The 25,061-nt window shown below is 55.1% G+C and overlaps 1 protein-coding gene across 5 annotated transcripts in view; it reads right to left on the minus strand.

The window, feature by feature from the left end:
* Positions 1-25,061, minus strand: part of KIAA0513 (KIAA0513 ortholog) — a 59,209-nt gene that overhangs the window by 7,786 nt on the left and 26,362 nt on the right. For 2 of the 5 annotated variants that reach the window (XM_029201050.1, XM_029201026.1), the window contains exons 2-9: positions 13,682-14,185; positions 11,541-11,640; positions 10,681-10,754; positions 7,663-7,733; positions 6,260-6,464; positions 5,509-5,549; positions 4,987-5,065; positions 3,255-3,332 (exon numbers count right to left, since the gene is read on the minus strand). In XM_029201050.1, coding sequence (XP_029056883.1) covers positions 3,255-3,332; positions 4,987-5,065; positions 5,509-5,549; positions 6,260-6,464; positions 7,663-7,733; positions 10,681-10,754; positions 11,541-11,640; positions 13,682-14,016 — 983 coding nt within the window. In that variant the 5' untranslated portion in view covers positions 14,017-14,185. Of the gene's footprint in view, positions 1-3,254; positions 3,333-4,890; positions 5,550-6,259; positions 6,465-7,662; positions 7,734-10,680; positions 10,755-11,540; positions 11,641-11,989; positions 12,786-13,681; positions 14,186-25,061 lie in introns of those variants that run through there. The other 3 variants (XR_003790540.1, XM_029201035.1, XR_003790538.1) reach the window with 3 other exon arrangements.

A 25,061-nucleotide genomic window follows, 5' to 3' on the forward strand; every position in this document is an offset into this window, starting at 1 on the left:
CTGCATCACTCCACCTCCACCCCCCGGGGCATGGGAGCCGCGTGGCCACCGAAGAAGTGAGCAGATGTCTATTTCCCCTTAAAAATTACACTCTGGACAAGGAGTCTGGCTAAAACAGGGCTGAGAGGAAAAAGACAAAAGAAAAGGGAGAGAAGAGGCAGTATGAGGGGGTGAGGGGTCAGGGCGATGGAGAAGCTGAAAGAAGAGGAACAGAACCAACAACATCGACTCTTAACTCCTCTCCCCTCTCCCAGCCCAGGGAGGCTACTGGTGCCGCTGCAGCTGAGCGGGAGCCACGGGACACCAGGGCGCAACAGAGGCGGCACTGTCAGTCTCCCAGTCTCCTCACGCTGACAGGACACCCACGAAGACACCTGGAATGTGCTTCCAGGCACTATGCTAATCCCATGCCATGTTCCTTCCCATCCTTTTTCCCTGAGTGGTCACCCTTAGAATCGTCCAGGCACATAAACTCCCACACCACCACCAGGCTCGCTGGGTACAGTTGCACAGGTTGTGCACTGCACAACCCCAGACCATGTGGAAGTGGCTCCCTTGCAGGCGTGCAGCACAGCAGCCCTGACCCAGATGAGGAGGTCAGTCCTTTTGCTGTGGCGAGGACTAGAGTTGGGACATTTTATCTGATCTCTGAAGAAACAGGTAGAAAGGTCATTTGGGATCAGGGGATGCCTACCAGCAAATCAATTCCTTAAAATTGAGTTCAACACCCAATACTGGTCGAGGTCTAATACCACAGGAGGGCAGATCGTGTGTCTAAATTGCCACAGTGGGAATTCGGATGTGTCCAGCAGCTTACAGAAGAGGAAGCCTCCTGAAATGGGGACATTTCTGCCTCTGAGAACAGAGAGGGTGCTGATGGTGCTGTCGGCAGAGTCTGCCAAAGAGGAATCATGCTGGAGGCACAAGGTTGCCCAAGGACCCAGAGCCAACCCCCGGCCCCCAATCTCGGGGTGTCCTGGGGGTCAGATCTGGGATGTGCATGGCCAGACCACATCTGCTCTGGGTGAGGAGGCCTGTGAGGCCCAGAGGCTCACTTCCCCTCGTGGGGCTCAGAGGTCACGATGCTCCAGCCCTGTCGGGCCTCGGCTGTGGTGCTGGGAAGCCTTGCTCCAGGAAGGCTGGTTAATTACACACACACCCCCGCCCCGCAGAGAGTCTGTGGGAACTTGGGGGCTTTTTAGGAACGGAGGTAGCTGCCGTGCCTAAATGCTCCTTTTAAAGCCATAATAAGGCTGCATTAAAAAAAACAAGATTTCTCATAAAACAATAAGCACTAAAAATACATCACTGATTAAAGGAAGCATGCTTTGGGAAATTTCCACCAAATTAAAAACAAGCACTGAATCAGAAACTATATTTTGAATAGGCAGGCCTTTCACTCTAAAAATATCTTAACCAAGATATCGAGCACATATCAAGTTCAAACAATTGCAGTCAGACCCCACCGTGGGCTCGCAGGAAATAGCCTGTTCTAGACCTTTGTCTTCAGGGGACCCCCTCACACACACACGCCTCACACCACACAGTGGCCGGGGGGAGGAAGCAGCTGTCCTTCCTCCGGGACCCCCCAGACCTGTCAGAGTGGGCGAGGGTCTGCCAGAGCCCGCAGGCCCCTAGGCACGACTGCAGGGACAGGTCCTCTGGCCCGACCTGCGGCTCCTGAGCCCGGATCAATGACCGAGCGGACAACAAGGGAACCCAAGGGTGTGGTTTCGGGGTCCGCTGGGAGAGCCAGAGTGGCCCATGGAGGCTGGACTCGCTCCAGGTCGGAGCTGACCTCCTGGACCTCACTGCCTTCTCCTCTCGGGATGCGCACCGGGCCTCATGGGGGTCTCGGGGGCCGTGTCTGTCTCCTGACCATTTCGGGGTCTCTATGCTCGGCGAGCTCCCCACTGTCTGTTGCCAGCCTGTCCCAGCGCTGGGCCCGCCGGCCACGAGTCACACCCACGTCTGGTCACACCCCCCTCCCCTCCGACCCAGCGGCCCCGAAGGGCCCCCGCACTGTCCATGGACAGTCACGTGGACACACACCTCTTCTTCTCCTCCTCTCCAGCATCCCCTCTGGAGCGGCAGCAGAAACAGGTAAACAGAGGAACACGTCAAAGTCATGCAAGATATGTGGATGGAAAAGAGAGCAAAGCGTGGAAGGAGGGTTATCACAGCGGAGACGGATATGGAGACGGGGTTCCAGGGGGCGGTGGCCCAGGAGTCTGAGAGCAAAGCAACACGAGGATCCCCCTCGCCTACAGGCACTTCCTGCATCTGCGACTCCCAGAAGGGCGGAGAACTCTCTCCCTAGAATCCTTAGGAACGTTCCAGCATCGCTTCCTCTCCACGTGCTCCCCTGCCTTCCCGGGGCACACAGCCACAGCAGGCCGCTGTGGGGTACAAGGCAGGTCATCCCGATAGGGTTTACTTCCCCCCAAAAAAAGATTTCACTTAAGATCCCCCAAGTGCTCGGGGACTAAAGCCTTAACCAGCAGGCACCTGCCCTCTCCCCTGCCGGGAGAAAGGTTAAGGGGTCTCCCCAGGGTCAAAGAAGGCGGGGATTCAATTTCATCAACGAGGAGAGACTCAGACTTCAAAGTCCCATGACTGGAGGGGCCAACGAGGTGACCCAGGCCTGGGAGGCCGCTGCCCCTTCCCCGCCCCGCTGCCGCACACGGCAGGCACCAGCCTTAGCTCGCCGCCGTGGCCAGAGAGAGCTGAGCACCCGTGCCCAGCCCTCGCCGCCGCCCAGTGCTTAGTGAACCGGTTTACAAAGGGAGTCTTCCGAAGTGGCAAGACTGCCCTCGGGGAAGCTGCAGCCCAGAGGAGTAAGTTGACAGTAGCGACTGCCCTTCTCAGACGCGAGCCCAGCACCCAGGGTCCCGCGGCAGTGGCCTCAGCTCGGGAGTCTGGAGTCTCACAGAGACAGGCAGAGTGGGTCCGAGAGGGGCCCTGTGGGCTTCACTCAGTGGGAGTCTGCATTTCTTAGGAGGGTCAGGCCGAGTCATGCCGGAGCCCCGGGGCAGGAAGCGCTCATGCAAGCTGGGCCCCCCACCCAGGAAGCAGTGCGCCCGGGACCCTTCAGGCAGCTTGCAGGGCACTGGGGCCGCAAGGGGTTGAGGAAGAAACACAGACGCATCGACTCAGCCGTTCTGTCCTCCTGCTTTCCTCTTCAGGAACGGGACAATAAAGCCTCGCCCTGGTCCTCTTCCCTGGGGCAAAGCGGGCCCTGACTTGGCTCCTACCTGGTGGTGGGAGACCGCTTTCTCCTCTCACAGTGGACAGCGTCGAAAAAGGCCGCGTTCCAGAACCTCAGCGTGTGCCTGCAAGACAGACAAGGCCCATGTGCCTTTATCCTAAATGGACCTGGTTTCCACCCCACCCCCCTGCCCGACCACCCGGCAAAGTGTCCTGAGGGCATCCGTGCGTCTCTCCCAGGACTCAGCCTGGACTCATCGGGTCAAAGGGGAAGCCGCCACCAGCGGGATGTGGGCGAAGGCCATTTCCCCTTCTCTGTCTCCGGCTGAGGCTCCCAACAGGAAGCAGAGGCTTTGAGGAGGCCTGCTTCTCTAGAACACGGTCTAGTAACATAAATGGGAACCCCGGCAGGGACAGGCCACGTGCAGAGAGCAAACGCATTTATAGCGACACACAAGGAAGAGGCATTCTTCCCAAGGATCAGGGTCAGCAGACCTACGGCACGTGGGCCAAGTCCGGCCTGCTCTCTGTCTGTGTAAATCAAGCTTTATGGGATCACAGCCACACCCCTCCACTTACACCCTGTCCACGGCGGCTCTGGCACTACAGCAGTGGAGGGCAGTGGTTGCCTGTAAAGCCTAAAATACTTACCACCCGGCTCTGTACAGAAAAGTGGGGCTGAGCCCTGTTGCAGATAAGACAGCAGCGGAGCCTAGAGGGGCCCAAGCTACGTCAGATAGTAGGACCGGGGCTGCTGGGCTCCCTCTCCCTGCTTCCCCCCGAGGCTGGCCCTGCAGGGTGGGCTCTCCTCACGGAGGCTTTGGGACAGCTGCAGCCCAGCCCTGGCCGGCCGTGTGCCTCACGCGCCCCATTCTGCCGCCCCAGGTTCTCCCACCGCAGCTAGACCGTGATCCTCGCGGGAGGGGCACGTCTGACACCCTTTGAGTTCCAGGGGCTACTACACCGCCTACTTGTGAGGAAATAAAAGCCACCAACAGAGAGGCTTCAGAGGGATGAGAGCGTCCTCAGAGAAAGACAGAGGGCGAGATGTCCCCTGACCACTGGTCTCCCACTGCAACCACGACCGTCACGTGTGTACATTATTGACACATACAGAACAGCTGTACTAGGATATAAGTCACATACCGTAAAATGCACGCTTTTCAAGTACACAATTCAGTGGCTTTTAGTATATTCACAGAATTGCGCAACCATCGCCACTATCCATTTCCGGGACATTTTCATCACCGCACTCCCGGCTTCCCCCAGCCCCTGGCACCCACCAATCTGCTCTGTCTCCAGGGCTTTGCCTCCTGGACATTGTGTGTACATACACTACTTGGTCTTTTGTGTCTGGCCTGGGTCACGTGGCAGAACGTTTTCCAGGTCCACCCACATCGTGGCAGGTGTGGGTGCCTCATTCCTTTACGTGGCTGAGTGATAGCCCACATTTCGTGTATCCACCTTTGGGCTCTTACGAATAACAGTGTCATGAACATACGTGCACAGGTTTTTGCTTGAGTACCTGTTTTCAACTCTTTTCAGTATCTACCCAGGAGTAAAACTGCCGGGGTCATGGGCTAAAACTCTGTTTAACTGTTGCCCGACCATTCTCCGCAGTGGCTGCTGCATGGGACGATCCCACCAGCCGTGTACGAGTTTCCGATTTCCCTGCAACCTCACCCATCTTTTCTCCTTTGGCTCTCCTAGGGGGCGTGAGTGGCCTTTACTTCTGATGGAGACATGGGTGCTGGTGACACAGGTCGAGGGTGGCCTTACCAGATGGGCTGCTGCTTCAGGTGTGTGTATAGGTAGATCTTCTCCCCCTTCCGCTCTTCCTCTGGGCTGCACACAGTCACTGCGGGAGGGGGAGGGAGACTGAGCGAGGCAGACCCCCGCCCCCCCCCGCCCCGACTCCAGCGACCTTCCCAGCAGGCCCCGCATCATCCCACAGGTCATACAAACATAGAGCGGAAACTCCATGGCACCGGCCCTGCGGCCCTCAGGCCTGGCCCTGAGGACTCCTCCCCAGGGAGGGTCCCGGGAACAGCTCCCCCACCACTGGGGATACTTTCCTTGAGTCCCCTGGGAGGAGGAGTTGATCCCCAGAGAGGCGGGTTTTCCGTGGAAGTTCAGTAAGCGGTTAGAGACCACAGCAGAGCACAGTAGGACAGCATCCCCTGCTACGGGGGAGCTGGAGCCCCAGGCGTCCAGGGACCTGCGGCTCCCCGTGGGCCAGACTGAGGCCCCGTGGCGCTGCTGCGGCACCGCCCGGCCCCGCGAGCACGGGCAGGCACTCACCCGTCTTCCGCGGCTTCTCCTGGGACTTGCCTTCTTTCTCCCTTGGGGAGAGAAACCATAGCAGAGACAAAACGACCCAAAGAACCCTGTTATGTTGCTGAAACGGGATGATGCCTCATAACCAACGTGTAAATCGAAGGTGGCCTTCTCTGCAAACATGTTTACGAAATCAACGCCACGTGTACCACCTGCCAGCCTTTTAGAACTGAGATGTGCTGTTCAGGCTTCTCTGTGCCATTTTCTCTGAATCCAAGGCTGTCCAGACCAGAGGAGGAATAAAGCCAAGTGGCCTGGTTGTAACCGAGCCTTCGGAGGGGACCGCGGGGACCACAGGGTGCCCCTGCTTTGTGGAAGTCTCGGTTCCTGCACTGTTCTGAAGCGGCCCCGCCCCCCGCGGGTCCCCGAGTGGCTATGGGAACACCGCTGCCCTGGGGAACGCGGTTTCTCTCATGGCAGCGGGAGGCGGGGTGCAGGGAGGGGGGTGTAACTCCCCTCCTGCCTACTGACAATTTCCGCACACTCCTCTCCAGCCCTAGAAACACAGGCCCACGGGGAGCATCCCAGCACGTCAGCAAATGGAACAGCGTTTGGAAGCCCCAGAAAACTGGAGGGTGGGGAGGCAGCTGCCCTCCGGGAACAGCTCTCAGGCCCCAGTGACGGCCGAGGGCGCAGAGGTGCTCCCGACACTGGGCCAGGGTGGCCTCCTCGTCACACCCACGGTCGGGGAGGGGCGCACGCAGGCGACACTCACTCGCTTCTCCTGGCCAGGGGCCCCTTGGGCTTGGTCTCCAGCCCGAAGAAGCCCTTGACGTTCTCCGTCTTGGCCGACGTGTTCTTCAGAAGCCGCTCGGCGATGTCCTTCTTCTCTGCTAACCAGCTATTGGCCGACTTCAAGTAGGAGTCGATGCTCCCGGCCGGCTTCACCTTGAACTCGGAGGGGAGCAGGTGCGGTTTACCTGGAGGGAGGGGGAGACAGCAGGGATGAGAGCCAACTGGAACCACGGAGGCCGGGGCCACCTCTCTCCGCCATGGCCAGACACGGCGGCGGTGGGAAGCAAGAGGCTCAGGAGGCCCGTGGTCACACGGTGGCCCGGGGCCCCTGCCCTCTCGGGCGGTCGCTGAGCACCTAGCGTGGACAAGTCAGCCAGGTGCCACCAGGGGCTGCAGAGGAAACAGGCAGGGATCCAGCCCCAAAGAAGCACCAAGTCCAGAGGGCGGGGGAGCAGCGCACACAGGGAAAGTGTAACGTACAAAGTGATGGAGGAAGACACAAGAGTCTCTCCTTGTGGAGGGAGGGGCCGTGCGGATTCCAGACGGCCTGGCTGGCACCTGGGCTGGTCCTGAAACAGGGAGGCCACTGGACATGGGAGACGGTGAGAGAAGGGCAGCGAGGGAAAAAGAGGTATGTCCCTTCCTAAGGCTGTGCACGGACCGAGGCCCAGGCACCCCACGGGCCAAGGTGTCCCGCCCCATATCAAAGGGCTCCACGCTGAGGCCGTCAGAGCAGCTGCTGCAATGGCGCAGAGCAGCAAGGAGACGGTGGGCTGCAGAGGCGAGGGGACGAGGAAGCTGAGCTGCAGAGGTAGGGGTGCGCCACAAGAGCCAGCCCACTGGTGCCTGCGCTGCTCTGACCCAGCTGCAGCCCGCGGGCAAGCCCTCAGCAACCCTCTCCTCACGGCGGCCCGAACGAGTGCCAGTGGTCACAGCCCAAGGAGCTTAACACGGGGAGCCCCCAGCTGCCCCCAGCTGCCCCCAGATGCGATGCACCAGGAGGCCCCAGGGCCACGAGCCCGAAGAGCTCAACCCGCACTCTGCTCCAGACCCCGGGCTGCTCCAGGTCACCCCAGTCCACAGCTGAACCTGTGTCACATTTGGCCAGAACATGAGACGATGTCCTGTGTCTACCCTGAAGCGTCCTGCCCGTGTGTCTACTTTTTCGTGTCCTCCCAGCCAGGACCGCCAGCCTCCTGACCCACGCTGTGGACCGTTCTTCGCCTCCCGCTCTAGGGGTCTCCCTCCTCCTTGTTCCCGCCCTAATATCAGCTCCCTTTGTTTTCCGGATGCCTCGCAGCTCTGCCTTAAGAAATCCCCACTTGATGTGGCGTTGGAAGGTGACAGGTCTGCCTGCCCCGTAAGCTGCACCCCGGGTCTCACCGATGTGATAGTAGGTGAAGCACATGGTCATGAGGTTCTTTGCAGGCCCGAAGTCGTCCATCTGGTGACACCTGAAATGGAAAGAGGGGTGACTGGCTAACGGATCCTTCCACCGGATTCTCTCTGCATGTTCCTGAGACAAGACTAGCATGTTCCACAGACACCTCTAAGCTAGTACCTCACTCCCCAGACACTCCAGAGGAGAAGCCACAGAAAGAACTCCCCTGGGTCCAGGCACCTGGCCTGGGAGCGGGTCTGATTTAGGGCACTAAGGCGCTCACCATCCATCCGCCTGGCTTCCTTCACTTTCAAGGTGGAATAGCCAGGGCCCTACCCCAAGGAGCAGACCCGGAACTGGAGGTCAGGCCTCAGGTCTCAGGCTTAAACCGTTGGCCCCGTCCAGCCCCTACTTCTCAGGAATGAGCAGTGACTTAGATGATACCCGCCCCCCCCATGTGGGCAGCAGCAGAGTCACCTGGCAGGGGAGAGGCGGGGAGGCCATGTGAAGATGTGGATTGCTGGGCCCACCCCGGAGTCTCTGGGTCAGCAGGTCTGGGGCAGGGCCTGAGAATGTGCATTTCTAACAAACTGCCTTGGGAAGCTGATGCTCTGAGGCTCCTGGCCCAGGGACAGCACCCTGAGAATGACTGGGAATATGAATACCTACGTACCCTACACCACTTGCTGAAAATCAAATTAAAGTATTACGCGCCAGAACCTTTGCTATGCTAAAAGATGTCCTACAAATATAAAGGATTATATTAATACTTACTATATTATATCAAACTTACTATATTGAGAGTATGAGATATACATGGATCCATTCAATTTAGCAGACAAAAAAGGGGGGGAAACACTTCAAGGAGTGGGTCTGTCTGCCACTAAGAATTTGTACTGTTACAGTGGCAAAAGCTACGGTGATGTGCACTGTGGCACTGCAAATTAGAGAAGAAAATGAGGAATCAGCTAAATGCCCATCGACAGGGCAGGAGCCAAATTAATTATGGAGCATTTGTACGTTCATGTATTAGAACACCTCACAGCTGTTACAGATGCAGCACTGGGTGCAAATGCACAGTACTGCCTTTTTATTTGCGGTCCGCGGGCCTCCCACTGCTGTGGCCTCTCGCGTTGCGGAGCACAGGCTCTGGACGCGCAGGCTCAGCGGCCATGGCTCACGGGCCCAGCCGCTCCGCGGCATGTGGGATCTTCCCGGACTGGGGCATGAACCCGTGTCCCCTGCATCGGCAGGTGGACTCTCAACCACTGCTCCACCAGGGAAGCCCAGTACTGCATTTTTAGAAAAAATATCTATTTGCTGGTATGCGCTTTATTAAGATGGCTATCACTGAGAGATGGACCAAAAGTGAGAGAAGAGGGTGTGAAAGAACATCTCCTTTCCCTCTTAGGCTTCCGTGCCTCTCCATCCTGTTCCCTCATGTACTTTCCTTTCCTGTTTAGTTTTTCACCTTGGACTAGTGTTACTTAAAGAAAGAAAATCAATAGAAATTATCTAGACAGTGGGATGAGGGCCATTTTTGTTTATCTTTTTAACATAAAAATAATAAATCTAAAAAACTGAACTTCTGTAAGTTCTTTTTTTTTTTTTTTTTTGCAACCACATAAAAAAATATACGCTCACAGACAAAGTAATGAAAGATTCTGTGTTTTGGCAGGGTTGGAACTTGAGGTTAACTACACCCCCCCCCACCTACCAGTTTGCTTATTTAAGGAAAAACTGGAAGAAAAATTGAGAATTAGATAAGCACTTTACCATGCAGACAGGCGCCATCTACACAAAATACAGGTTACTGAAAAATATGGATGCAAACGTCTCGAGGTCAAAGGGTCTTCGGGGCAGGAGACCACACTGACCCCCGACCCCCTGGGGCTCTTTTACCGAAGCTCCCGAGGCAAGCAAGCGTGGGCCCTTGGCTACCTCAGTGAGGGTCTCTCGTCCCTCCACCCACACTAGCTCCCAGACCCAGATCCCCGCCCCCACCCCTGGGGAGCACACCCTGAACTTGGGACATTCTGAGAGCAAGTGCAGGAAAAACAGGGGCTCCTCTCTTTTGGCCATTTTCCTCTAGTACATGCCCCGTGTTCATGGGGGACAGAGAAAGTTGGGGAGACACCGAGACAGGGAATTAAAGTCAAGAGAGCAGCTACATTTCTGTTGGGAGAAGAAGGGGAAGGAACAGGAAAGGAGGGGTTTTCAGGCCTGGAAGGACACAGGGACACAGAGAAGTGGCCACGGCCTAAGCCAGGGGACCAGGACCTGCTCCGAGGCCACACTGAGGTGAGGGGGGAAAGCGGGCTCAACCGAAGGTCAGATCAGGGTCAGAGCTTCCCTCCCTGTCCCACGCATTTCCCCCACCCCCACGATCCCCCAGGTAGACACGGCCGCTCCGGTTCACACTGCAGAAGGCGCGTGCGGCTCTGATGCACGACAGGATGTAGGAAGAGGGTCAGGAGTCCTAGAGCCGTGCGTGGGCCTCAGCAGGAGGAGCCCCTCAAGGCAGGTGGCCGGCCCCCCCGGCCACATGGAGGTGGGGGGCCCTTCTCCCCAGCCCACGCTGTCCTCGGCGATAAAAGGCCCCAGTGGTGCCTCATTAGACCTCAGGGCAGCGATGCCATCCAACCATCTCATTAGTGGGCGGTGACCCGGTTTAGGGTACTTCACCACAGGAAATCCAGAGAACCCCAGACCTCAGCTGGAGGAGGGCAGGGCCGCTGTGTAATCACAGCCTGTCCCGGGGCCCGCTGCTGGCAGGTGGGGACCGCTCACTCCCCGCCGCCCCCCCGCGCCCCCGTGAGATACTGGATACTGGTCACGACTTCCAGACAATGCTGCCGCCGCGGGGGAGGGGAGGTGGTGGGGGAGGGGGAGCAATTGAGCTGATGACTGCATGCGGCTGGTTCTCACGACTGGGGTCTCCCAGGTGGGGAGGGAGAGAGGGAGGGAGGGAAGGAGGACGAGAGGTCAGGACGGAGGTGCTAAGCCGCAGCATCACTTACTCAAATAGGACCACCGCGAAGGACTGCACCAGGCGGTAGAAGGTGGCCTCCGAGACGCACTTGGAATTGCAGCGCTGTCCGGGAAGAGGGCAGCCGCGTCAGGCGGCCGCTGGTGGAGGTGCACCCAGCTCAGAGGGGCTGCATGCTCACCCCGCCCAGCATCTCTAAACACAGCTGGGGCTCGAGCCCAGGACAGGCCCTGCTACCCAGAGACCGGGACCCAGCAGAGGGCTGCCCCACCCCCGACCATCACTCAGGTGTTTCCTGCGTCTCCTTGTAAGACGTTTAAAACTAGGAGCTTCGCGCGCTCACCCACGTGTGGGAAACTACAGAGGGATGGGACCCCAAGATGACAATGCTGGCTGTTTTCTGGGTGGCTGATGTATGGGCAGTTTCTCTGTTTTTGCTTATCTGTATTTTCTAATTTTTCTTGGAAGAATAAATTATTTGTGACCAAAAGATACTTTAAAAACGAAGAACTTAATCCACTTTACAGGAAAAAAATATAAAGAACCTACTGGCTGTTTTTAAAACTTACTGTTTATTTGAGCTTACATACATGGCTGTCATTCTCTTGAATATTTTATCTTTACAAAAATGGAATATTGTAGGTTATTTAATAAAAACATGTGTGGACATAGCCCATGTGCTGGTCTTTAAAAAAGCGAACTTTTCTGGAATTTCATGAGGTTGACAGCCCAGCATTCCTTTCTAGTGGGGCATCTTCCACTATTCTAATTAGACTCTATAACATCTCTAGACAGAGCTTTACGCTTCTTCCTGTGGGATCGTTTTCCTCAACTCCCTTCTCCAGAGCAGGTGGGCTGCCCCACACCACAGCCCAGCGTCACCCCTCTTACCTGGGCGCTCACGTACCGGGCAAACCATTCCCGGCCTTTTCCGTTCTCACTGCTGCAGGACTCTCCGAACTTGGCTTTCTCCTCCTGGTCCAAGTCCTCCCTGGAAAAGAGGGCAAAGGGAAAAGACAGGAAAGCTTTAATCCTCTACAACAAAAATGGCTACAGTAGGGAAAGAGGAAGGAGAGGAACTCCTAAGTGCAGTCGGCCCTCGGCATCCGCACCACGGAACCCCGACGGTAACTCGCCCCCGCCAAGTGCGGACCCTCATCTCAGCCTCCGGGCAACCCCGAGAGGAAACACTATTACTTCTGTTTCCAGGATGAGAAGCCCGGCTCGGAGGATCACACACAGCTGGGGAGTGGCAGGTGGGAGCCCCATCCAGACCTCCTGGCTCCAAAGCCCACGTGCATTCCCCCGACCTCCTGCCTCAGTGAGGTCTGGGTACTCACAAGGGTTCCATAACTCTCCGAGGGCTTGGCTCTCCAGCTCATCCAACTGCCCCCCATCTTTGCTGCTGAGGTCGGTATGGAGCCACCGACTGGATTCAAGAATTCCTAACGTGCTCAGTCGCAGCGGGACCCACTGGGGCCAAGAAACACAAGAGGTCTGAGGCCACCTCCAGCCGTCACAAGGAGGGCATGGCTGCTTATTCCTCTGCACTTCTGGAGAGCCGGTCTGCTCTCTGACTCTCCATGGCTCTGTGTGAGGGGTGAAGATCGGGGGACCCCAGGCCTGGGGGTCACCCCCGCCAGGGTGGACAAAATGCTCAGCTGATCTCAAACCACTTCCAATCATCTTCGTGGGGGGGGGCAGTACTCTACCCCAAATGTAACGACTAAAAGGGGGAAGCAGGAGGCTGAGGATCCACTGGCTTCTGCAATTTCATTCATTTAAGGTTTTATAGAAAACATCTTGGTCTCACTTATCCCAAGTACCGACACCAGATGAAATGTGAGAATTTGCCGGGCATTTGCAGGGAGTTGTGGAATGCTCTTAAAGATGCATCTGACTCATTTGTCCACGTTCCATGTTGCCGACTGCCTGTCACAAATCTAGACTGGCCTTCCTGGCAAATTAGTGAGCTTCTGGGCTTTCTCCCCTTTGCATTAACTGGGTATACTCAGAGACTGCTGACTAATTTCGGTGTCAATCAAACAAAATGAGTAGGAAGCCACGTCTACTGCTCTCCCAGAATGCATTCAAAATCAAACATAAAAGCAGTCTGGGGACAGTCAAATATTAGGATCCTAGAACTCCTCCCCCTTCTAACTGCAGAGAAGATGGAGGCACACCTGGAAAAGGTGGAAATCAACCTTGCCAGTTAACAAACGAGGGGCCTAAACCTCAGCAAGGAAGTACATCCTCGGTGCGTGGCGTCAACAGGCAGAAATTCTTCTTACGCTTTAACGACATCGGAAAAGGGTCCCTTCAGCCAGAGCTCCTCAGGCCGCAATGCGGGCACGACGTGTAGAGGCCTCACTGAAATGCAGATTCTGACTCAGTGGGTCAGGTGGGGCTCACGACTCTGCACTTCTCAGCCCCCCCACCCCGCGATGCTGACGCTGCGGCTCCCAGAGCGATCTGAGGGGCAGGACCTCCAGCATTTCGCGCACCGCTGTGAACGATGCAAGACCAGCCGTCAAGGCCTGAGGCCTGAACCGAGTTTGCGGCGTGCTCCCCTTTCCGCTGCTGAGACGGCAACAGCCGTGAGTCAGATTCCCGGCTCCTCGGCCTCCGCTCTCACTCCAGGCCCCACCTGTGCTACAACTGTCACTGCTCGTTGTTTGCACTGTCAAGAACCACCAACGCGAGGCCAGAGAGAGGTGCGAGGGTGGGTCCCCATCCTAGCAGCTGCTCAAGGCTCAGCTGCCCGAGAGCGTCCCAAGGGCTGCGGGTAACTGAAACCTCCCGGCCTTGTACTGCCCCTAAGTCACTGCCAGCTAACAACCACCTCTGAAGGCGTGCCCATGGGGGCTCACCTGAGGGGCCGTGGGAGCAAAGCCAGGGCTCTGAGCGGAGGGAAGGAGTGGCAGAAGCTCCCCAAGGGGGCCTACGTGCACTGGGGTGGGGCGGAGACGCGAGGGGCCCAGCAGCTTGTGAGGCCTGGAGCCCTGGCCGGTGGCGCCCTGCGAGGGGCTCACCCTCCGGAGAAGATCTTCTCCACGTAGCTGCGCATGAACTCCCGGAGCTCCAGCAGCTCCGCATCCTTGGCCGAGTCGGTGCTCTGGTTGGAGGAGAAGGACTCGCTGGAAGAGCAGCGGCGGTACTGGCCCCAGGACGGGTGCGAGGGCGACTCGCCCATGTCGTTCTCGCTGTCGGCCGACTCCGTGGCCTCACTCGCCGACGCACCCTCGCCCGGGGAGCTGTCCCCGTCCTGCAGCTTTGCGGGCAGCATCTCCAGGGGCGAGGAGGTGGATGGCTTGGCCCCGGCCCCGAAGTCAATCAGCGAGCCCACGGGGACCTCGGGAGCCTCCATGGCTCGGGGGGGTGGGGGGCACTGCCGGCAAGGATGCCAGGCGGGGGCTGGTGAGCGAGATTCCCAGGTGCGTCAGCGGGAGCCTGAGGCTGAGCGCACGTGAGCTGCTTGGGAGTCGCTGGCCACCGGGACTGAGTCCTCTGGGGCGGCCCACGGGGCCCTAAGGCATCTGGAATGGAAGCAGAGACACGTCATCATCACCACGAGAGCTTCTCTTCATATAACGGGAAAGAATTAGGGCACGAATGCCCTGTAAGAGGCTCCAAACTTCCAGAATTGGGGCCACCTGTCTGCTGATGTCATCTTCCTACTGCCCACTTACTGTTAAACACCTGCTATATGGTGGGCAAACAATGAACAAACACACACCATCCATCAGGATTTCTCCAAACTAAGCAAGGAGACCTCGAGGAGGCTGCACCCACCGGCCCTCTCCCGACTCTGGCCGACCAGACTGAGGCCAGTCAGAACAGAAATCACCGCAGATGGCCGTCTGCCGCCCACTCTTGCTGGGTCACCAACCACTGAAGACGGTGTCGTCAGGCACATGCTAAGCGCACGAGTCTCCAAGGCCCACGTCTCTTCCTTCCCGGGTTCCTTTCTTAGCATTTTCCCACTCAAAACCCAGCACCTTCCTGGCTGTCGGATATATGTCCCCTCTCATCATCCCCCTAAACCCTCCCGTGGTTTCTTTCTTTTCTTTTCTTTTTTAAGCACCTCACCAGACACGAGATCTGCTGGCACATTTTAAAAAATGATTTTCATTGTTTTTTGGCCGCACTGCACGGCATGCGGGATCTTGGTTCCCCAGCCAGGGACTGAACCCGCGCCCCCTGCAGTGGAAGCGCGGAGTCTTAACCACTGGATGGCCAGGGAAGTCCCTCCCTCTGATGGTCTCTAAGCAGCATTTGCCGAAGGACCCACCTCCTCCTACCTGCCCCCTCCCTGCACTACGGCCACCCTCGGCAACGGCATCCACCTCTGGTGTCTGTTCCTCCGCCCCTTAAGCTGGATGGTCCTCTCCCTTCTCCCCCATCTTCCTCCCTCAGCCCCATCCCTCGAGGCTCAGCTTAGTGCCATCTCTTCCGACAAGCTTCACTCAAACCCTGTGCAAACTATTTACTGATTCTTGCGTGGCCCCACTGGCATTTTACTTACACTCATTTCTAAGTCTGCTTGTTTGATAGGTTTATCCCACTGCAGTACAATCCCCTGAGGGGTGGACCATGCCTCAGCCACCTTTGTAGCAATGCGAGTGCCCAGCACAGAGTCCTAACTAAGTGTCCACTGGACGTTTGCTGAATGGATGACCAGACCTGACCGTGAACACGCTCTAAGAGTCGGGAAGTCAACGGTGTAGGCAGAGCTGGGATTAGGATCTTCGCTTCTAAACCAGTCTCCTGCTGGTCAGTTCAGGGGTCACCTGCCAGTTCTGGGGCTCCCTGCCCCATGAAGATGGGCAGACAGCTAAGCAGTAAGTTAAAGCCCTCCTGATGTAAGAATCCAACTTGATCCTGGGCACTGTCCCTATCCTCCACCTCTACAGACCCCAAATATTTAGGACAACACCTGGCAGACAGGTGGCTGCAGCTACTGTGAAACTAATGCATCTTCTGAGGGTAATTCAATATCAAAGCTGCATTCACTGCCCGTTAAGAGCTTCATGTTCACGAATCGATTACGGGCTCCTCCAAATTCCCCACCCCAGGATATTTTTAGATGCCCTGAGTCAGAAGGATGGAATGGCTGGCTCCGTGTCACTGGAGTGGCAACGCCCCCCCTTCGGAGAGTCCTACAAAGCCCGCCTTGGTCCAAAACAGAGACGCATACACCTCAGCTCAAAAGAACTTTCTGGGCCAGGAGAGCAACAGGGAGTCTTAGGAGCTCAGGTGGCAACACAGACTAAGGAGTCTTGGGCCAGGGCCACGGCAGCCCTGGCCCCTTCTCGCCAGCAGGGCCGGTGAGCTGTGGCCTCTGCTCTCTGGGCCAGGGTCCCCGTCAGACACTGAGGTCAGGTTAGATCTCTAAGGTCCTTCTGGCAACCACACTCACAGACTCTCCAAAGAACAGAAAATAACACCTATAATGACTCACCGGATATTAAAAATGGAAAATCGCACACTAGGAAAATGTTTGCAGCCACTATGATAGGAAAATTGAGTTAATCATATCTGTATGATAAATTCACCCAAATCCAACTAAAAATCTATATTCTAATAGATACACAAACTACTCAAATAGGCATGGCACACAAGAGGAAGTATTATTATTAAGTGCTTAGATAATGCTTCAACCCATACTAATAACCACACATATAGATAGGCAAATCAAAACAATTAGGTACCTGCTTATACTACAAAATAAGCAAAAATTTGAAAATTATAACCCAAAAGCAGGTGAGATTAAGATAAAACTAATATTCTCAAACAATCCTGGCAACAGGAATAAACAAGACCTTAGAAAGCAATTTCTATAATTCTTATTTTTCTCTCCTCTGATCCAAGAACTCAAATGCTTGGAATTTATTCTGAGAAGATAATTCCAAACAGTCCAAAACAGTTATGTGGAGAAAAATGCTCGCTACAACATTAGTTATCGTCCTGAAAAATCGGGGGAAAAAAATCTAAATATAGTGAAGTGGCAAATATATTCTAACAACTTGATGTAACGGTAATCAGTGTGTGATGCAATTAGAAAAACGCTCACTTTACAGTTAGGAAAACAAATATAGAAAAACGCTCACTTTACAGTTAGGAAAACAAATATTCCACAATCAACAAATACTTACTGAAGCCTATTGCAGGCCAGCCTCTTGTTTTGGGTGCTAGAAATACTGAAGTGAATGAATTTTAATTGTACTATAATTACAATCACGTATACACGTGAAAAAGGACTGAAAAAGGAGATAGAAATGCATTACAGTGCTGGCACCAAGGTAACCGCCCCTTTTTATTTTATTATCATTAACAGTGGAGTTTACAATCAATAAAAATTCAGAGGAAAAGGAAACAAGTTACTGTATCTTTGCAACATTTCAGGTGGTTGGTCTGAAGGGCAGCATCAATTTACCAAAGCAGAACTTGACAGCACAGGAGGGGCAAGGTCAGACCCAACGGCTACGGCTATTTCTGGTCCGGCCCAAGGCGCTCTCCCAGCGCCTTTCTAGCTTGGAAATTCGGGGAGTGCATGAGTCATCCTTTCCCAGAAGCCTCCTCTGTGGGCTCAGGAAGGAGCGGACAAGGTGAGGGGCCTGGCCCTGCAGGACAGGAAGCAAAATTGACAGGGGGCCCAGTCCTGGGCGCCATGTGGGCAGCATGGGCTGCAGAGTGCGGGTTCCTCTGCCCGGGATCTCATCTCTCAGCCAACCTTGCTCCCGGAGCTGAGATGCAGGTGAAGTGGCCACTTATGCTAAGGGCCTTGGAAGTGACCCCACCCTCTTTCTCCAGGAAGGAAACATAATTACGGGCCTCTGTCCAGGACAAGGTGATGGTCACTCTCAAGACACCAGGATCACACACCTCACTCGACTACCTGTGCTCTCCTAGCTGCAGAACACAGAGGAAGTGGGCCCAGTGGGGACTGACTGCACCGTCCCCGAGTAGGGCCAGCCAGCGGCTGCCACTCAGGATCGTGAGCCCAGCGGGATCAGATCTAAAGAGCTTTCTATAAAAGTGCTGAAATCCGCTTCATGAAATCTTCCAAGTCTTCAACACTGGCAACTAATTTAAATTTATTTCAAAACACATCATGGACCAAAGAGAACGTGTCTGCGGATTGCACTCAATCCCTCTGCTCTGTCCTGTGTACAAGGAGGTCCCCAGACCCACTGCAGGGCCACAGGCTCTGAGACTCAGGGTTTTAAATCACAGCGGAATCTCTGCAAACAGACAGCGTGGATATTAAAAATGCTTTCTACAGACTTGCAGCCAAACAGACCTTCCTGCAACCGCATCTTTACAATTCACCTCTTAGGCCCTATGGCAGAAGCTTCTACCAATCAAATTAGGCTAAAATTCTAAGTCAGCCCATGTCTCTGAGCGCTGAGAGGGGGCTTCTTCGGACTGGGGGTCAGGGAGGTAGATATCTGAGCTGAGATGGAGGGGGGCCGGGCCAGCCGAGAAGGCTCGAGAAGGCTGGAGAAGGCTGTCTTCTGAGCAGAGGACAGGGGTCTGGGTGGAGGAACAGCCCACACAGAGGCCCTCGGCAGCCATGACTTCGGAAAGTTCAGGAACTGGAAAGGCTGAGGAGGGAGGAGGTTGGCAAGGGGGGCCAGGTGAGACACCAGGAGCCTCGACTGGGTTCTCAGGGTGATGGGCAGGCAGCCGTAGCAGCAGTTTGGAGAAGAGAACGAGCGCAAGGGGGCCAGGGGAGGTGTCCCGGCCGGCGCATTCGGGGGGAGGTTTCCTGACCTCCTGCCCCGCCTCCTGCCCACATCCCCGCACCACGTGGCCCCAGCTGCGGCAGGAACTCAGAAGGAGATTGCCGTCTGTGGCTGCTGCGCCACATCCTCAGGGGCTTTGCTCAAACCCTGATTTCCCCAGCACCCAGGGTGCCCAGAGTGAGCCCTCCTCCAGCAGGCTGACCTCGGGCAATCACACAGGCTCCCGGGGCCGGGGGAGGCTCCGGAACCTTCTGGAACTCTGCCTCTGCCATCCGTCTCAGGCAGCTCCCTCTCCTTTACTGTCCCAGAGCCAACAGACGTGCTGCTCCTCCCACCAAAAGAAGAGACGGCAAGCCTCAATGGACCAGCACAGCCCACCCGCTGGCTCAGGCCCCCTCCACCCCACCCGCCCCTCCTTTCACAGCATCAGAGAATCGAGGTGGGGGTGGGGAAGCAGGAGGCCCCCCCCCCCGCACACAGCTAGGAAGTGACGGGGCCCAGAGTCAAAACTCAGGTGAACGCCGAGCCCAGGCTCTCAAGTCACCACGTGGGCCCTGCAGCAGCCTCCCTGATGCTCTCCTGCGGGTGCGTCTCTAGAAGCGGAGCTGAGGGTCAGAGGCCTGCACAGCAGTGAGGCTCTGCTGGGGCTGCCGAATCGCCTTCCCCAGTCTGAGCTGTGTGCTAGAACAGGGGTCCCCAGCCCCCGGGCCTTGGACCGGTATCGGGCCGCGGCCTGTTAGGAACCGGGCCGCACGGCAGGAGATGAGTGGCGGGCGGGTGGGCAAAGCTTCATCTGCGGCTCCCCGTCGCCCGTGTTACCGCCTGAACCATCGCCCCCGCCCCCGGCCCCCAGTCCGTGGAAAAATGGTCTTCCACGAAACCGGCCCCTGGTGCCAAAAAGGCTGGGGACCGCTGGCCTAGAAGGCAAGCCCGGGCCACGCCCAACAAACACCTTCCCTGCCGCTGGAGCCGAGAACCTGATGTACGGCTTCACACACATCCGTTAGATGGATTCTCCCCAGCACTCAAGTCAAGCTTGTGGAGATTATTATCTTTTCCCTTTATCGTAAATGTATCGTTAGAGAAAGATTTGGAAATAGAAGAGGGAGAAAAAGCTCCTGGTCCCACCAGGCCGACAAAATCCCATCTCCATTCTCGTGGATGCTCTTCTGGTCTTGGTCAAAAGGCAAACCCTTTTTTTTTTTTTTTTTTTTTTACCATTTCAACGGCAAGAGAAATTCGGATGTTTATTTGGCACCTAGCTAGTGGCTATCCCTCTCGTGACAGCTACAAACCTGCAGGAGACCCCAGTGGAGAGGGTCTTCTCTGCTCTCCCGAGGTGTGTTTTACTTCAAATGGACCTGACAGAAGGTCGACAGGCAGTCTGGGTTTGGCTGCAGGGATGAGGGGAGACAAGTGAACTTGATCGGATTAGATTACTGTTATCTGTTTCGGTTCAGCTATGAAAGGACTTAATAACGCACGGTTTCCAGGAAAACTGTGCCTCACTGGAATAGCTGGAGGAGAGGAGAGGGAGAGGAAATAAGGGAGACCTTTCAACCCGCTGCTGCTTCCTTCGCCCTGTAGAGACTGCTGAGGATACGATGGATGGACTGCAAACCTCAAGGTTCTGCAGAGCCCTCCTCCCCTCCCCATGCGCCCGCCTGTGCCCTGGCAGGGTCCCAGCAGCACGGGGTGCAGGTACCACTTCCACACCTCCCCGGCCTGCCACAAACAATCAGCCTCACAGCGCACAGGCTCTTCCTGCGGCTCCACCTGCATCTGTTCCCCGGGCACCCCTCCCACTCATAGGTCACAGGTCACAGAGAGACCCTGTGGGCTGGCCAGGGAGGCGGGGCTGAGGAGGGGCCCCAGGTGGACCGCAGCCACAACTGAGGCTCGTGGAAACCCGCTTCCTGTCGCTCAGAACCTCTCCTGCAGCGAGACCCTAACAAGGACCTCCATTTGCCTCTGCCAGGGGCTGGTCACAGCGCAGCCCTATAGACGGATAAATCCGCTCAGTGCTTTCTGGCTGGGTGATAACTCACGCTGCCTTGGAATCAGGAAGAAATGTGGCGCTACTTGGGGCTAGGAGACGAGTCATTCCGAAGAACGAATACGTGTCAAGTAAGAAGCGTCAGCATCCTTTCAGATGTCAGTGTGTTCGCGCAACTGTTCAGACGTAGATTTATGTCCAGTCAATGTGGATCTAGGGCAACCTCAGGCCAGTGGAATTGAAACCCATTATTGCAGTCGGGCAATGAATGTAGTGGAGTTTCCTGGCAGCCAAAGCAAAAATGGGAATTACACCGGGTCACAAATTCTTTTCATTCCGACAAACTCATCTGTACGTGAGCTTTATCCAAGTACCAAACTTAAAAATCAATTCGTCAAGAAGATCCTCATATGAAAGGACACTGACTATTACAGTGGAAGTCTCCAACAGGTTCTTTAAAAGATACAGAGATGCTGAAACATACATTTTTTAAATGGCTCTCCAAAAATCTGAAAGCACATGTTACATGCATTTGGAGCAGGTATTTGTCGGTTGGAGCACGCTACTGGGTGAAGGTAAGATCTCCTTGGTGGCGCAGGGATGGAGCGTCACAGACCTGGAGACGTCATAGTTAATAATATGCCCATGAGGGTCCCTCTCCCTCAAACATCAGATGTCCCCCAGGGCTCTGGCAAGCACCAGTCACCACCATTCACGGCAGAATTCTCTGAAGAGCATTTGCGCCAACATTCTGATTTGGTGATCGAAACAGAACTAGAGCTGGAGGGGTGCAGGGAAGGGGCGCCCCCAAAGCCCTGCTTGAGGCACCAGCTCCAGGGGTTTAATCGGGATCAGAGCCCACACTGGTTAAGGAGACGGGAACTGAGCAGCTGGTGAGGAATCACAGCCCATAGCCTCTGCAGGGAGTCTCCGAGCCATGAGCCATGATCTCTCATCCTCAAGGAAGCAGAGAGGACGGATGGGGGAGGGAGAGGGACATACGTAACCTGGTTTCAAAAGGGAAGACAGTAGACGATGAGAGAGAGAGAGAGAGAGACAGAGAGAGAGACAGAGAGAGAGAGAGCCACGTCAGGGGACACCCAGGTCAGAAGCAGGACGGCTCTGCGCACCAGGACCGGGAAGCGGGGAGGACCAACGTCAGAGCCTGACGCTAAACTGATCTCTAGAGCCTCACTCGCACACGCGCGCGCGTGCGTGCGTGTGCGTGCGTGTGTGTGTGTGAGTCTTACAGACCCGTCAATCAAGGGAACACCGTGGAAACAGCACAAGGGCTTTAGCAAGATACTAGACAAACGCATTACAGCTCTGAGGACAAAACAGAAAAATGTGGCTTGAATGCTGTGTAATTAGGTGGCTTCATCCATACTGTATTTCGTTATCCTAAAATGCACTTTTCTGGCACTTTAAGACCTCTGAAATCAGATGTGTCTGAGCGTCGCTCCCAGCCAGGCCCGCTGGGATACAGCTGTCATTGTCCAGAGACAGGAGTAGAGCCTCTTCTACTCTTTAATTTTAAAAATCAATTCAAAACACATAAATTGTAGTCACGTCACTCAAAGTGAATCAATTCCCACACAGTGAACTCTCCCCTAAATCCACCACCCACCTCAGGGAATAGAACACGACAAGCCCCCACCTCGTCCCCCTCCCCTGAGCTCCCCTCCTCCCCAAAGGGAAATGGACCCGTAAAGGGCAAGCGGATGGCAGAGAGGATGGTATGTTACAGAAACCCATGCACTTCAACGGCTCTGAGGCAACTGCAGAACAGGCCTCCGAATGTGAGGAAGCTTTAGAAGCCCTTTAACCAACTTATTTTGCTTATATTTTCCTCTTTATTATGGACAAGAGGGATGCTTCATAATAATCTATGCCCAAGTCATTCTATAAGCGTTCTTACAAGAAAGACAGAATAAGATTCTAGGGACAAGCGAGCATCATGCCATAGTGTAAATGGCAGCGCCGCATCTTAATTCCTTGTGCATAAAATAGTGGTGAATCTTACAACCGACGGGGTCTTCGATCTGAAGAAAGACGGTGGTTGAACCCCTCCCCCAGCGTCAACTTGGAAAGATGTGTCTACCGCTCATGGGCTAAGGACTCCAGCCCGGCTCTATCCTACCCCTTCATTAATTACTCAGACTTGAGGGCAGTAACATGTTGGTGGAGAACGTGGGGAGCCGAAAGCCGGAGGGAAAGTTAACTCAGAGAACGACACAGTCGGGACCCAAAAGGTTCCGGCAGACTCAGGGAGGCTGAGGCTAAAAGATGCCCCTGGACAGGGAATGTGGTCATTCGCTGGGCACCAGCCAAGTGCCTTCCACGTGCCAGGCCTGCTGTGGGAGCAAAGAGATGGTGACCGTGTGGCCTCTGTCTCTGAATAAGTCATAAATTATCAGCGAGGGAGTCTGACCTCGTGACTCAAAGTTTCACAAGTCCAATGTCGAGAGGCAGCTCATTCTCGGGCGGCACACGTGCCACAGGAGTCAATGGGTTTGAGGCCAACAATAACAACAAACTTGAAACTGACCTTGGGCTGCCCTGACAGAAGCACCTGACCCAAAAGAGGAGAGATGGTTTCACTCACCTCTGCTTCCGCCGGTCAGGCTGCTCCTGGACCATTCTGTCCAACCCCACCCCTTGGAAGGAGTAAGCAGCTCCTCTTAGGGCAGCAAATCTCAGTAAACATGTCTGGGGACCCAGGCCTTGTTGTCCCCAGCCGTTAAGCCCAAAGCGACTCAGCAGGATCCATCATTTTGGAAAACGTAATAAACTGGCACAAGTATTTTAATTTAATAAATGTTTGGAAGACTTGTAAAAAAGCAGAGAGCATCCCCCAACGTGAGAAGAAAAACAAAAGCCCACTTGATAACTGTGTCACATGAGCAATGGTGAGAAAGTCGAGGGGATTTACTGAGGGGTAAGTAACTTGGGAAACAAGACAGTGAATTCAGGGACTTCCCTGGCAGGCCAGTGGTTAAAACTCCACGCTTTCAACGTGGGGGTGTTGCGGGTTCGATCCCTGGTTGGGGAACTAAGATCCCACATGCTGCGTGGCCACCAAAAAAAAAAAAAAGCGGATTCAAATCTGTGAGGAGTGGCTATGTGACCAAGGGACTAGGTTGTCCTCCATACTTCCAGAAGGGAGAACAGAGTCCCAGCAAGGCAGCCGTCTCCACCAGCCCCGGGAGTGGTCCCTCAAGAGTCTCCTTTCTAAATGGGAAGCCGGAAGCAGAAGGTGTTAGCACGCTGCTAGCGGGAGATGCTGCTGGACCTCTAGGGTTTCATGCCAATTCCATCCGGAGATAACATTTTATGACACTTAACGCAGATTTTTCTCCGCTGCAGCTGTCGTAATGGTTATATCCAAGATAACTCTTATTTTATGACCTCCAGGAAAAAGGAAAGGTCTAAAATATTCACAGTTCACAGGAAAAAGAGATAAGGGGCCATCTGCTGGTTCCCTCACACCTGACCTCACTGGGTCCCTATTAAAACCACCACGACGGGTCAGGCACTGTGCTAAGTGTGGGGAAAAGGGCCGTGGAAGAGACAAGTTCCCTACAGTCTAGTGACTCTGCCTGCCTTGGTTCAGCAACAGTGCAGACGGCTCCAGAGCAAATCCTTTTTCACCACCCCACTGCCCAAATCAGAAGGGTCCAGGAATTCAACTAGCCCCAACTGGATGAGGGAGGAAGGAAAGGGTATACTATGATTACAAACCAACAGGTCCTCCCCAGTCTGAGACTTTGAAATTTCTTAGTTTTTCCAAAGTTGCTCGAAGTCTCAAGTCACCTCCCACCAGGGTCTGGATGTACCTTATGCACTTTACTAATGTTTAATTCATCCCAGGTAATTCTTCAATGAATTGGCGAGCCCGCTAGTTTAAGGCAACAAGGAGGAATTTGGCGACAGGTGTTTCCCATTAATTCTCACCACTAACTTACCGAGTTGGTTGCATTATAACCAAATGTTCGAATTTATTCGGCACATCCCTCCCTCTGTGAGCAGCTGCACTTCTTTAGTAAAAGAAGGACATAGCTGGCGATTCAGTGACAGCCGGATTTGATCTGGATACAGACGGCCTTGGCCTTCCATCCTTTTGGGTAACGTGGCAAAATAACTGCATACTTCCCCCACCCCCGGCACGAAGACAGCCGCACTCCATCGGATTACGATAGGCTCCCTAAAAGCTCTGAAACTTGGTCCTTCTCCTAGAACCCAAGGCGGGTGAGGGATGGAACTGAACAACATCTACTCTCTTTGGGGTTGGTGCTTTGCTCCACTGGCCCAGCTCGGGGCCAAAACGGAGAGCCATGCAAACGGACATCTGTGCCTCCGTGGGAGGGAAGGCTCTGGGCAAATCCTCCTGGATGTGGGATCACCTGGAGGCCGCAGTAAGCACTCTGCTTGAAACCCGCTAGTGTCCGTCACCAGTTAGCTTCATCTCTGGCTGCTGGTCAAGGAGCTCTGCCATCTGGAGCTGGTCAAGGCTGCCCACGCAGCTCTCCAATGGCCACATGCAGAGGGGATGCTGCTGTCATTCAAAAGCAACCTCACATAAGCATGGGTTGCTGGTTTCTTCAAGACAGAACTTCTGCATAATCAAGCTAGTTTCCTCCTTCCCTCTCTCTGACACACACTGGGCCT

The sequence above is a fragment of the Monodon monoceros genome, unplaced genomic scaffold (assembly GCF_005190385.1).
Source record: "Monodon monoceros isolate NGI ecotype Baffin Bay Population unplaced genomic scaffold, NGI_Narwhal_1 Super_Scaffold_10, whole genome shotgun sequence".
NCBI lineage: Eukaryota > Metazoa > Chordata > Mammalia > Artiodactyla > Monodontidae > Monodon > Monodon monoceros.